Source organism: Myxocyprinus asiaticus, chromosome 28, assembly GCF_019703515.2.
Source record: "Myxocyprinus asiaticus isolate MX2 ecotype Aquarium Trade chromosome 28, UBuf_Myxa_2, whole genome shotgun sequence".
NCBI classification, from domain to species: Eukaryota; Metazoa; Chordata; class Actinopteri; order Cypriniformes; family Catostomidae; genus Myxocyprinus; species Myxocyprinus asiaticus.
In genome coordinates, this window is record NC_059371.1 from 7,125,231 (window position 1) to 7,137,813 (window position 12,583).

Genomic DNA, 12,583 nt, shown 5'->3' on the forward strand with positions numbered 1-12,583 from the left:
TACTAATCCCTGTTCTGTCTTTAAGCAATGATCTTAACACATTGATAATTGGGTTCTAACAGTAATTTGAATAGTCACGTATAAGGACTGTTTTAGGCAGAACAAATGCCAGAGTTTGACTGGTAAGGAAAGTGGCATTATACTGGAATACATTCTTTGTTTTCCCCTCAGAAACTGAATTTACAAGTGTCACCTCCATGCTGGCACTCACAGTATCCCAGCCCCATATCGTCACCATGGGAACCTCTACCCAGGCCAATCAGGTAGTACCATTGTTCATTGACAAACTGATTCACTACCTGACTCTCACAGTTCAGCGAACAATTACTGTACTTCAAAAGGCATTCCTGAAACGCTAATGTATTTATAAAGGCCCCAGTGGAGATCATCAGGAAACCTCAGCCCGCTGCCTTGAGTCAGCCAGCCACACCTGGAACCGCTCTGGAGTGTCAGCAATACCGTGAGTTCACCTGCACATCATTCAGAGCCCTGTCAAAAAAACAGAAGCATAAAAACATGCCTTTCCCAGACCTTTAGAAAGGCAAATTTATTTTTTCAGTCTGGTTTATATATATTTTAGTTGGTTTAATATACTGTATTTGCAATGCATGTTTAACTTCATACAGATGAGATGCATAAGTAATGTTTTGTCTTCCTCCAGCGGATCCTGATGTGTCCACATACCAGTATGATGAGAGCTCTGGTTATTATTATGACCCTCTCACGGGCCTCTACTACGATGCAAACTCACAGGTAACACAGTCATCACAGCACCAGAAAGGCTGATATCTAGTTGATATCAGTTTGAATATCAAATGCTTTTTATGCCTCCATGTGCCTATTATGGGTCAACAACAAAAAAAAGTGTTAAAGGGATAGTTCACGCAAAAATTAAATAATAAAATTCTCTCATAATTTTTTCACCCATATGATGTGTATGACTTTCTCCTGCAAAACACAAATGAAAATGTTTAGAACAATACTGTATCTCAGCTCTATAGGTCCATGCAATGCAAGTAAATGGTGACCAGAAGTTCGAAACTCCAAAAAGCACATAAAGGCAGCATACAAGGAACCAATTAGACTCCAGTGGTGTAATCCATGTCTTCTGAAGGGATCCAATTGGTTTTGGGTGAGAACAGACCAAAATGTAACCCTTTTTCACTGTTCAACTTGACAGCGGCTGATCATGATTTCAAGCTCAATTAATCTTCCTATAGCGCCATCTAGTGTTCTGAGCATGCGTCAAACACTAGGAAATGTAATTAAGCTTGAAATCATGATAATGCCTAGAGACGGCAATGGCAAGATGTACAGTGAAAAAGGAGTTATATTTTGAACTGTTTCTCACCCAAAACTGATTGGATCACTTCAGAGGACATTGATAAAAACACTGGAGTTGTATCGACTACTTTTATGCTGCCTTTATGTGCTTTTTGGAGCTTCAAAGTTCTGGTCACCATTCACTTGCGTTTTAATAGATCTACAGAGCTGAAAAATTCTTCTAAAAATCTTCATTTGTGTTCTGCAGAAGAAAGAAAGTCAATAAATTATGAGAGAATTTTCATTTTTGGGTCAACTAACAGGGTTGGGAATGTTACTTAAAATGTATTCCACTACAGATTACAGGATACATGCTGTAAAATGTAATTTGTAATGTATTCCATTAGATTACACAAGGTCAGTAACGTATTCTAAATACTTTAGATTACTTCTTCAGCACTGGTAGATTTTTTCACTTGTTTTGACTATAAAAACTCTGCCAGTACAGTAAGACAAAATACACATGTTAAAAATACATTCTCTGAAAAACCTAAATATCTTATGCAGTGTTGTTTCTAAAACAAGATCAATCAAATTGATCTTGTTTTAAGGATTTTTAGATATTTTTACAGGAAAACAATACAAAAATTATTATCAAGAATAAGATTTTTGCCCTAATATCAAAGGTCTTACTAGAAAAAAAGAAATTATGATCTAATGTGAATTTTCTTGTTAAAAAAATTTGATTGTGCCTGGTAACATGTGCATGTAAAATGGCTAGAAATAGCATTTTAGCTTTGTGTAAAGCTGACAATTTACACAAGGTTTATTTCTATTTTTTCTGCTCCAAACTTACTTCAAACTTACTTCTCTGTCTGCTCGTATGAATGTAACACATCATAAGAAAGTGTTTCACCGCTGTTCAAATGCACTTTGGATTGCATCATTTATATGTATAAATGTTTTCCATCTGAAAGGACTAAATATTAAATAAAACAAATGACAATAAAATGCAAAGTAATCTCTTCAGTAATTAAAATACTTTTTGAATGTAACTGTATTCTAATTACCAATTATATAAATTGTAACTGTAGTGGAATATAATTACTTATATTTTGTATTTTAAATATGTATTCCCGTTACATATATTCCGTTACTCCCCAACCCTGTCAACTAATACTTTTATATATTAATAACAAGGTTATAGCTTAAGCTCTATTGACAGCATCAATGGCATGCTGTCAGTTACGACAGAAAATAATTTTAATTTATCCCACAATGTTTAAAAACACAAGTATTTAGAGTAACGTACTTACAATAGAGTAAAAGTGTTTAAAAGTAGAAATTCAAAGCTTTTATTTAAAGTGCACTCAGTAACATTTTGCTCGTGTCATCTTGGACTTAAGTGACACCTAGTGGTGTGGATGAAGCATCATAAAAAAATCAATAGTTTTTAGCTACAGATGCCATTGTAAAATTACTATTCACAATCAGCCATGATTAATTTAATCCAAGAGTGAAAGTGTCCAATAACAAGATGGTTACTGAGATTAAACGAGTAGTATTCAGCTTGTCATGTTATTAAAAAAAAAAAAAAAAAACAATGATGCTGTTGATGGGGCTTAAGTTTTAACCTGTGATTATTATTTTTTAAATTGAAACTTTTTTACAAGGCCTTCAAGATTTATTTTTGAACTTTTTAAATGTCTTATGTACAGATTTTATTGTTTTAGACAATTATATGAAACTATGAAAATCCATGATAAAAATGCAAGTTAATATGTGTTTAAAACTAAGATAATCTAAACAAAGAGTGAAATAAACATAAACCATTTCAACATTTCTATTTATAGTTTATCCATATTTCTTCCCAAAAATTGACTGTCCCACAGTTGTTGCGTTATTTACACCACACAAACATTTTGCCCCAATAAAGTCACATTTTTTTTTCAAAAACATTAGAAATTCACTATTTCTCTAGTCACTATTTTGCTAAATGTCAGAAATGTACTATTTATCACACTAGTGTGCTTTAATGTTTAACCAGGAAGTTTGTTTTGAAATGCTTTTATTTTGTACAAAATGGCACAAAGCCACACATGTGGTGTTCCTGGTCAAAAATGACCGGCCATTGAAAAAGAATGGGGGAGATCAAAAAGTGTTCAGGAGCATGTTCATCATGTTCATGTTCACATATGTGCATGTGTGTTTGCAGACATAAAGGCCTCGGACCTCTGTAAGCACATATATACACACACACACACACATTCTTACGTACACGCACAAACTCTTTTGAGTATTACATGCTTTCTTGTTCACAGAGATGATCTTTATTCTACTCTGAACTGCATCCAACATCCATTCATCCATTCAACATTACCACACGCGCGCACTAATACACACACACACATACGCACACACAAACACACACGTGCTCACACGCACAAACTATTTGAGTATTACATGCTTTCTTACATGTTGGTGTTCACATATGTGCATGTGTGCTTGCAAACATAAAGGCCTCAGATCTGTGCACGCACACATGCACACATACACACATGCACACTAACACACACACACATGCGTGCACACATGAACACACATACTCGTGTACACGCACAAAATCTTTGAGTATTACATGCTTTCTTTTTCACAGAGATTAATTTTATCCTACCCTGAACTGCATTCAACATCCATTCAACATTACCACACACACAAACATGCACACACACACACCAGAACTGTCTTTGCCCCACAGTGACCCCTCTCCAATAGAATCAATAGAATTGTGGTGTTCCTGGTCAGAGATGACTCGCCATTGAAAATGAATGGGGAAGATCACAAAAAAACAGGACTTTTATTTTGAAATGCTTTTATTTTCAGAAAAGGGGCACAAAGTAACATTTGTGGTGTTTCCTGTCAAATTTGACCATTGTGACAAAGAAAACTGGCCTAAGCCTATTTACACATTACTGACTGACAATAGCTTTTTGCATGTGCCTCGCAAACGTGTGCTCTGCATTTGAAACACACAATGCTTGATGAAAGAAACATTATCAAAGAAAGATTCTATTGGAGAGGGGTCACTGTGGGGCAAAGACAGTTCTGGTGTGTGTGCATGCATGTGTGCGTGCATCTGTTTGTTTGTGTGTATGTGTGTGTGTGGTAACGCTGGATGGATGAATGGATGTTGGATGCAGTTCAGTGTAGGATAAAGTTCATCTCTGTGAAGAAGAAAGCATGTAATACTTAAGAGTTTGTGCGTGGAGTCACGTGACGCCATGCGAGGTTCGGATGTGTGAATGGCGAGCTCTGCGCACTTTGCTAGTTTTAACACTATTAATGTCATAAACCAGTGAGATTCGATACATTCTGTTCCATAACTGTTCTAGGAGGACAATATGTCAAAGAATTCAAAATCCTCGGGCTCTGGAGACATTAAAAGGCACTTACGTGCTCATGCTGACACCCCCCGGAGACCCAGAGCATGTGAGCTGATTTGGTCGGACAAATGAGGGAAATTCGGCAAGAAATGTTTAATGTCGGCAATGCTGACGAAGGTCGTTGGTGACTTGGAGGATCTTGCTGTAATACATCGATCAATTACTGCCATGGACACCTAATTCACTGAGGTGGTTACAAGAGTGGGGGATGTCGAGAAACGGATCGATTATCTGGAGTCATCGGAGAGAGAATTATCTGCTAATCCGCTAGCAACCAAGGTGGATTTTTCAGCCAGGCAACTTCCAGTGGCCCAAACAGGGCATTAAGTATTTGGGTATTTTATTCCCAGCAAATTTGTGTGATTTAGTTAGAGTTAATTTTGACCCTTTAATTAAAAGGTTTTCGAGCGATGTGGGCAGGTGGGCTTTATTACATTTATCGATGATTGGGAAGGTTAATATTAAAATGAATTGTATTCCAAAATTCAACTACCTGCTACAGTCTCTCCCTATAGGTGTCCCCCTCTCTTATTTCAAGCAATTTGATAGCATAGCAAAGTACTTCATTTGGAATGGTAAACATCCCAGATTACATTTCAGTAAGTTGCATAGGCCGATTGACAAATGTGGGCTAGGCTTACCCAAGATTTTGTTTTATTATTATGCATTCGGTCTCAGATATTTGGCTTATTGGTCACTCCCACCTGAGAGAGCCCCTCCCTAGTTTTGTATTGAACAGGATGTTCTTTCCCCTATTTTGCCATTACAAAGCCTTTCTATCAAACTAACCGGAGAAGTTAAGTTACACCCCGTTATCTCGCATTTGCACTCAGTATGGACAAAAGTGTCCAGAGTGTTTAATTCGGACATTTATTTAAATGTTGCTTCGAGCATATGGCTGAACCCAAAATGATGTATTAATAAGTCCCCTTTCTGTTGGTTAGGACCCAATTTTTTATGCGTTTATCCCCTATATTAATGACTGCCCCATCGCCTAAAATACAGAGTCTGGGGCAAAATGAAATTTGAGTGTCCAATACATCACACATAAAACTCTGAACCTTCAACCAAAATTCTTGGATCTTAACACACCACAAAAAACATGGGTTGTGTCTCCATCTTCTGACTGGCATCGCCAGCAGGTGGGTGTGTCTTTAAGACCAAGCCTATACAATCTAGAGGGGGTCCAATAGAATTGATTTAAAATCTTGAATTGCATACGGCGAACCCTTGCATCTCTAGATGCAGACTTTTTTAGTATCCTAGCCCACACTCCCTCCTCCAATACCAAGTTTAGATCTTTCTCCCATAATCTCTTGAGAGAAGATAAAACTCTGTCCCCCAGACTCTGAATTAGCAGGGTGTGATACACTGATGCCTCATGACCTTTTCCAAAAGCAGTAATCACCACTCACAGAGTATCTGCCACTTTAGGGGGTGTATGCTACTCCCAAAAATAGTACAAAGCAGGTGACGCAACTGTAAATACCTAAAGAACTGAGATCTGGGAATCCCAAAATGTTGAACCAAATTTCCAAAGGATCTCAACACTCCACTCTCATATAGGTCACAGAGCGTATTAACCTCCCTCTCAATCCACTCTGACCAGTGTTATGATTTCAGACAAATTGTTTTAAGGGGATGGAAGTCGGCTGGACCCTCATTTCAAGAATGGTGCACGGAGATGGGGAGGGTGGGCGGCTTTCGAGGAAGTGTTATGTAGAAGGCTGAGGAATTGGGATTTGTTTGATGGGAAATGGGGCAGCTATTTGGTGTTTTTGGAGGGCTCTCGGGGAGGGGCAGTGGAGAGAGAAGTTTAGTTTTAAATGTAATTTATTATATATACAGTTGTGCTCAAAATTTGCATACCCTGGCAGAAATTGTGCCATTTTGGCATTGATTTTGAAAATATGACTGATCGTGCAAAAAAACTGTCTTTTATTTAAGGATAGTGATCACATGAAGCCATTTATTATCACATAGTTGTTTTGCTCCTTTTTAAATCATAATGGTAACAGAAATCACCCAAATGGCCCTGATCAAAAGTTTACATACCCTTGAATGTTTGGCCTTGTTACAGACACACAATGTGACACACACAGGTTTTAATGGCAATTAAAGGTTAATTTCCCACACCTGTGGCTTTTTAAATTGCAATTAGTGTCTGTGTATAAATAGTCAATGAGTTTGTTAGCTCTCACGTGGATGCACTGAGCAGGCTTGATATTGAGCCATGGGGAGCAGAAAAGAACTGTCAAAAGACCTGTGTAGCAAGGTAATGGAACTTTATAAAGATGGAAAAGGATATAAAAAGATATCCAAAGCCTTGAAAATGCCAGTCAGTACTGTTCAATCACTTATTAAGAAGTGGAAAATTCGGGGATCACTATCCTTTTTTTTTCTTCTTTTTTTTTTTTTTTAAATAGATCAAAGACGGCGACAGACTCTTTATTTACAAAATCCAGTGATGTGCATTGAACCACCACTACTTACAACACAATATCCATCAGAGCACGCTTAAACTACATAAAAATACCAGAGTAAATAAAAAGACCCAGATGAATGCAAAACTGCTATTGGATTATTTCACCCCATATTCAACAGCTTAAATCAGGTCAGCCACGTTCATGGGCATTTCATCAATCTGTGTGGAATAGTATTGCTCAATATCACGCAGAATACAAATGTCGTCATTCTTCACAAAGTTGATGGCCACACCCTTCCTGCCATAACGACCTGATCGACCAATCCTGTGGATGTACAACTCTCTGTTGTTGGGCAGATCATAGTTGATGATTAGAGACACCTGAGGAACATACAGACCTCTGGCCCACACATCTGTGGAGATCAACACTCGACTGGCTCCAGATCTGAACTCTTTCATGATGGATTCTCTCTCTTTCTGTGGCATGTCTCCGTGCATTGACGACACAGTGAAGTTTGCTTCTCTCATCTTCTCTGTCAGCCAGTCCACCTTGCGTTTGGTGTTGCAGAAGATAACGGCTTGTGTGATGGTGAGCGTGTCGTACAGGTCACACAGAGCGTCAAACTTCCACTCCTCTCGTTCGATGACCACAAAAAACTGTTTGATGCCCTCCACTGTCAACTCATCACGTTTAACCAGAATGCGGATGGGGTCGGTCATGAATTTGTTGGTCATCTCCAGGATTTTGTGCGGGAGTGTAGCACTGATCAGACACACCTGAGTGGCGGCGGCAGATATCGATACACATTGTAAATCTGCTCCTTAAAGCCCTTGTTTAGCATTTCATCCGCTTCATCCAACAACACTATCTTAATGGCACGAGTTCTCAAACTCCTTCTGCGGATCATGTCGAACACTCTGCTGGGCATTCCAGCCACCACGTGCTGACCGTAATCCAGCTTCCTGATTTCCTCGCCGACGTTTGTGCTGCCGATACAGGTGTGACATTTGACGTTCATGTAGTCACCCAACGCTAGCAGCACATTCTGTATTTGTCCTGCTAACTCCCTGGTTGGCACCAAAATCAGTGCTTGAGTCTCTCAAACCTGAATATCCAAACACTGCAGCACTGAGATACAAAATGTGGCTGTTTTACCAGTACCAGACTGAGACTGTGCGATGACGTCTCTTCCCTTGATGATCTGTTTAATGGCTCTCTGCTGAATTGCTGATGGTTTCTCAAACCGTAGGCGTATATCCCACGCAGCAGATCTTCCCTCAAGCCCATCATGTCAAACGTCGGCGTCACATCCACCTCCTTATTCGTCTCAAACTCTTATCTTCGTCATGTCTTCCTCCTTGAGGAGCTTCTTCCTCACGGGAGCGGCGGCTGCGGCCATGATTAGAACAGATATCAATAGAAAAACACGTTAAAATATTAAGCGCGTCTGGACGCGTCTGCAGGCCGAGCGGAAGAGCCATGATCACTATCCTTAAATAAAAGACAGTTTTTTTTTTATTTTATTTTTTGCATGATCAGTCATATTTTCAAAATCAATGCCAAAATTTCACAATTTCTGCCAGGTTATGCAAAGTTTTGAGCACAACAATATATATAAAATATTATTTTTTGTGTGTGTGTGTGTCTCCATAATCATGTGTGACCACAAGGATGTTGTTGAGGGACAGGGTGGGGTTGGGGATTGGGAGGGGTAATAGTGGGGGTTAAATGTTGATTCTGTGTATATATGTTTTGTTTTTCCTTGTTATCTATATGAATCAATAAAAAAAAATGTTAATCGGAAAAGCATTTGAGCATGTGTGTGTGTTAGTGCCCATGTGTGTATTTGTGCATGCACAGGTATGAGGCCTTTATGTTTGCAAGCACACATACAGTGCATCCGGAAAGTATTCACAGCGCTTCACTTTTTCCACATTTTGGTATGTTACAGCCTTATTCCAAAATTGATTAAATTCATTATTTTCCTCAAAATTCTACAAACAATACCCCATAATGACAACATGAAAGAAGTTTGTTTGAAATCTTTGCAAATGTATTAAAAATAAAAAACGAAAAAAAACAAAAATCACATGTACATAAGTATTCACAGCCTTTGCTCAATACTTTGTTGAAGCACCTTTGGCACCAATTACAGCCTCAAGTCTTTTTGAGTATGATGCTACAAGCCTGGCACACCTATCTTTGGGCAGTTTCTCCCATTCTTCTTTGCAGAACCTCTCAAGCTCCATCAGGTTGGATGGGGAGCGTCGGTGCACAGCCAATTTCAGATCTCTCCAGAGATGTTCAATCGGGTTCAAGTCTGGGCTCTGGCTTGGCCGCTCAAGGACATTCACAGAGTTGCCCCACTTGGCTGTGTGCTTAGGGTCGTTGTCCTGTTGGAAGATGAACCTTCGCCCCAGTCTGAGGTCCAGAGCTCTCTGGAGCAGGTTTTCAACAAGGATGTCTTTGTACATTGCTGCATTCATCTTTCCCTCGATCCTGACTAGTCTCCCAGTTCCTGCCGCTGAAAAACATCCCCACAGCATGATGCTGCCACCACCATGCTTCACTGTAGGGATGGTATTGGCCAGGTGATGAGCGGTGCCTGGTTTCCTCCAGACATGATGCTTGCCATTCAGGCTAAAGAGTTCAATCTTTGTTTCTCATGGTCTGAGAGTCCTTCAGGTGCCTTTTGTCAAACTCCAGGCAGGCTGTCATGTGCCTTTTACTGAGGAGTGGTTTCTGTCTGGCCACTCTGCCATACAGGCCTGATTGGTGGAGTGCTGCAGAGATGGTTGTTCTTCTGGAAGATTCTCTTCTCTCCACAGAGAAACGCTGGAGCTCTGTCAGAGTGACCATCGGGTTCTTGGTCACCTCCCTGACTAAGGCCTTTCTCCCCCGATCGCTCAGTTTGGCCAGGCGGCCAGCTCTAGGAAGAGTCCTGGTGGTTCCAAACTTCTTCCATTTATGGATAATGGAGGCCACTGTGCTCATTGGGACCTTCAATGCTGCAGAAATTTTTCTGTAACCCCAGATCTGTGCCTCAATACAATCATGTCTCAGAGGTCTACAGACAATTCCTTGGACTTCATTGCTTGGTTTGTGCTTTGACATGCACTGTTAACTGTGGGACCTTATATAGACAGGTGTGTGCCTTTCCAAATCATGTCCAATCAACTGAATTTACCACAGGTGGACTCCAATCAAGTTGTAGAAACATCTCAAGCATGATCAGTGGAAACAGGATGCACCTGAGCTCAATTTTGAGTGTCATGGCAAAGGCTGTGAATACTTATGTACATGTGATTTTTTTTTTTTATTTATTTATTTATTTTTTTTTATTTTTAATAAATTTGCAAAGATTTCAAACAAACTTCTTTCACATTGTCATTATGGGGTATTGTTTGTAGAATTGAGGAAAATAATGAATTTAATCCATTTTGGAATAAGGCTGTAACATAACAAAATGTGGAAAAAGTGAAGCGCTGTGAATACTTTCCGGATGCACTGTATGTGAACATGATGAACATGCTCCTGAACACTAAATTTTTCTCTTATTTTTGATCTCCCCCATTCATTTTCAATGGCCGGTCATTTTTGACCGGGAATGCCACAAGTGTGACTTTGTGCCATTTTTTACAAAATAAAAGCATTTCAAAACAAACTTCCTGGTTAAACATTAAAGCACACTAGTGTGATAAATAGTACAGAATGGTTTCATATTTTTTTTATTTTGCCAAAATTATCCACAAATAATGTTTTTTCACTCAAAAACGGAGGTGCATATGCTCAGGTCAGTGGGGCCTACGATCAATAAGTTCCAAAAAGAAATACAAAACCTGTGCTAATTGAAAGAGAACAAGTTGACAAAAAGATCTAATCCAATATTTGGTGATAATATAGCATAACGAGAGATTTCTAAGCAATTTGTATAGGCCGGTCATTTTTGACCTGGAACTCCAAATTAGGTACGTGAAATACGTTAATGTAGAGCTTAAATTTTGAGATGTGCAAGGCATGTAGGCAGAGGCAGCTAAATTTACCATAATTCACAAGTCTTCTTCCCGAGCAAATTTATACAGGCTATTTGAAATTATACAGCCATAGTGATACTGCTAATATTTCTGTTTGTTTTTCGTGATGTCCCTCTAGTACTACTATAATCCTCACACGCAGCAGTACATGTACTGGGACGGGGAACGACATATGTATGTTCCTGCTTCATCACAGACATCGGAAGACACAACAGACTCGGCGACCTCTGACCTTTCAGTTACACCCAACATTGACAAGGACAAGAAGGACAAGCCCAAGAATAAGACTGCACAGCAAGTATGTCAAACCTCTAGTGAAATTAAAGGGTTAGTTCACTAAAAATGACAATTCTGTCATTATTTGCTCACCCTCAGATTGTTTCAAACCTGTATGACTTTCTTTCTTCTGTGTGACCCAAAAAGGAGAAATGTTTAAGAATGCTCATTGTCCTGCTCTTTTCCATATAAAACAAGTATCCTAATAACAGTCCAAATGACTTGCGCTGTATTCCAAGTCTCCTGAAGCTTTGTGTGTGGAGCAGACCGAAATTCAAGTTCCCATTCTGTCACTCACTCGACTTTGTGTCGATGTAATGACACTAGGGGTCGCCCTTGGGAGCCCCAAACACCTCTAATATTTGAGAAAAGGCCAATGAGAATTGGCGAGTGGAATTTGCATGCCACTCCCCCAGACATACGGGTATAAAAGGAGCTGGCTCGCAACCACTCATTCAGATTTTTGCTGAATTCCACTGCCGGTCCATTCACCATTCAAAGAAGCATATGCTGTTGGATATACAGCGCATTCCAGTGGCTTTCTCTACTTCTGCACGCTTGGTGCAGACTACACCCCTGGGTAGACAGCGGTTCCACTGAAACACTTTCAGAGGCTCCTGGGGCATATGGCATCCTCGGCGGCGGTCACGCCGCACAGGTTGATGCATATGAGACCACTTCAGCACTGGCTTCAGACTCGAGTCCTGAGATGGGCATGGAGCCGCGGCACACATCGCTTGGCTGTCACGCCACTCTGCCACCACTTATTCAACCCTTGGACAGACCTTGCATTTCTGTGGGCAGGAGTCCCCCTACAGCAAGTGTCCAGACACGTCGTGGTCACCACAGATGCCTCCAAGTTGGGCTGTGGCGCCGTGTGCAATGGGAATGCAGCCGCTGGCTCCTGGACAGGACCACGGCTCTGGTATTCCCTGACGTGAGCCCCCTTCTGGACAGATGCACTGGCACACAGCTAGCCCCGGGGGCTGCGCAAATATGCGTTCCCCCCCAGTGAACCTACTTGCACAGACCCTGTGCAAGGTCAGGGAGGACGAGGAACAGGTCATCCTCGTGGTGCCTTACTGGCCCACTCAGACTTGGTTCTCGGATCTCACACTCCTCGCGACAGCCCCTCCCTGGC

General features: G+C 40.4%; 1 protein-coding gene and 1 pseudogene across 2 annotated transcripts in view; one reads left to right on the top strand and one right to left on the bottom strand.

Moving 5' to 3' along the window:
• The window catches only part of rbm10 (RNA binding motif protein 10), a 42,505-nt gene that overhangs the window by 24,325 nt on the left and 5,597 nt on the right, over window positions 1–12,583 (top strand). For both annotated transcript variants that reach the window (XM_051659775.1, XM_051659774.1), the window contains exons 14-17: window positions 172–263; window positions 373–460; window positions 662–753; window positions 11,285–11,464. In XM_051659775.1, coding sequence (XP_051515735.1) covers window positions 172–263; window positions 373–460; window positions 662–753; window positions 11,285–11,464 — 452 coding nt within the window. The remainder of the gene's footprint in view (window positions 1–171; window positions 264–372; window positions 461–661; window positions 754–11,284; window positions 11,465–12,583) is intronic.
• LOC127418925 (eukaryotic initiation factor 4A-III-like) lies at window positions 6,707–8,683 on the bottom strand (annotated as a pseudogene).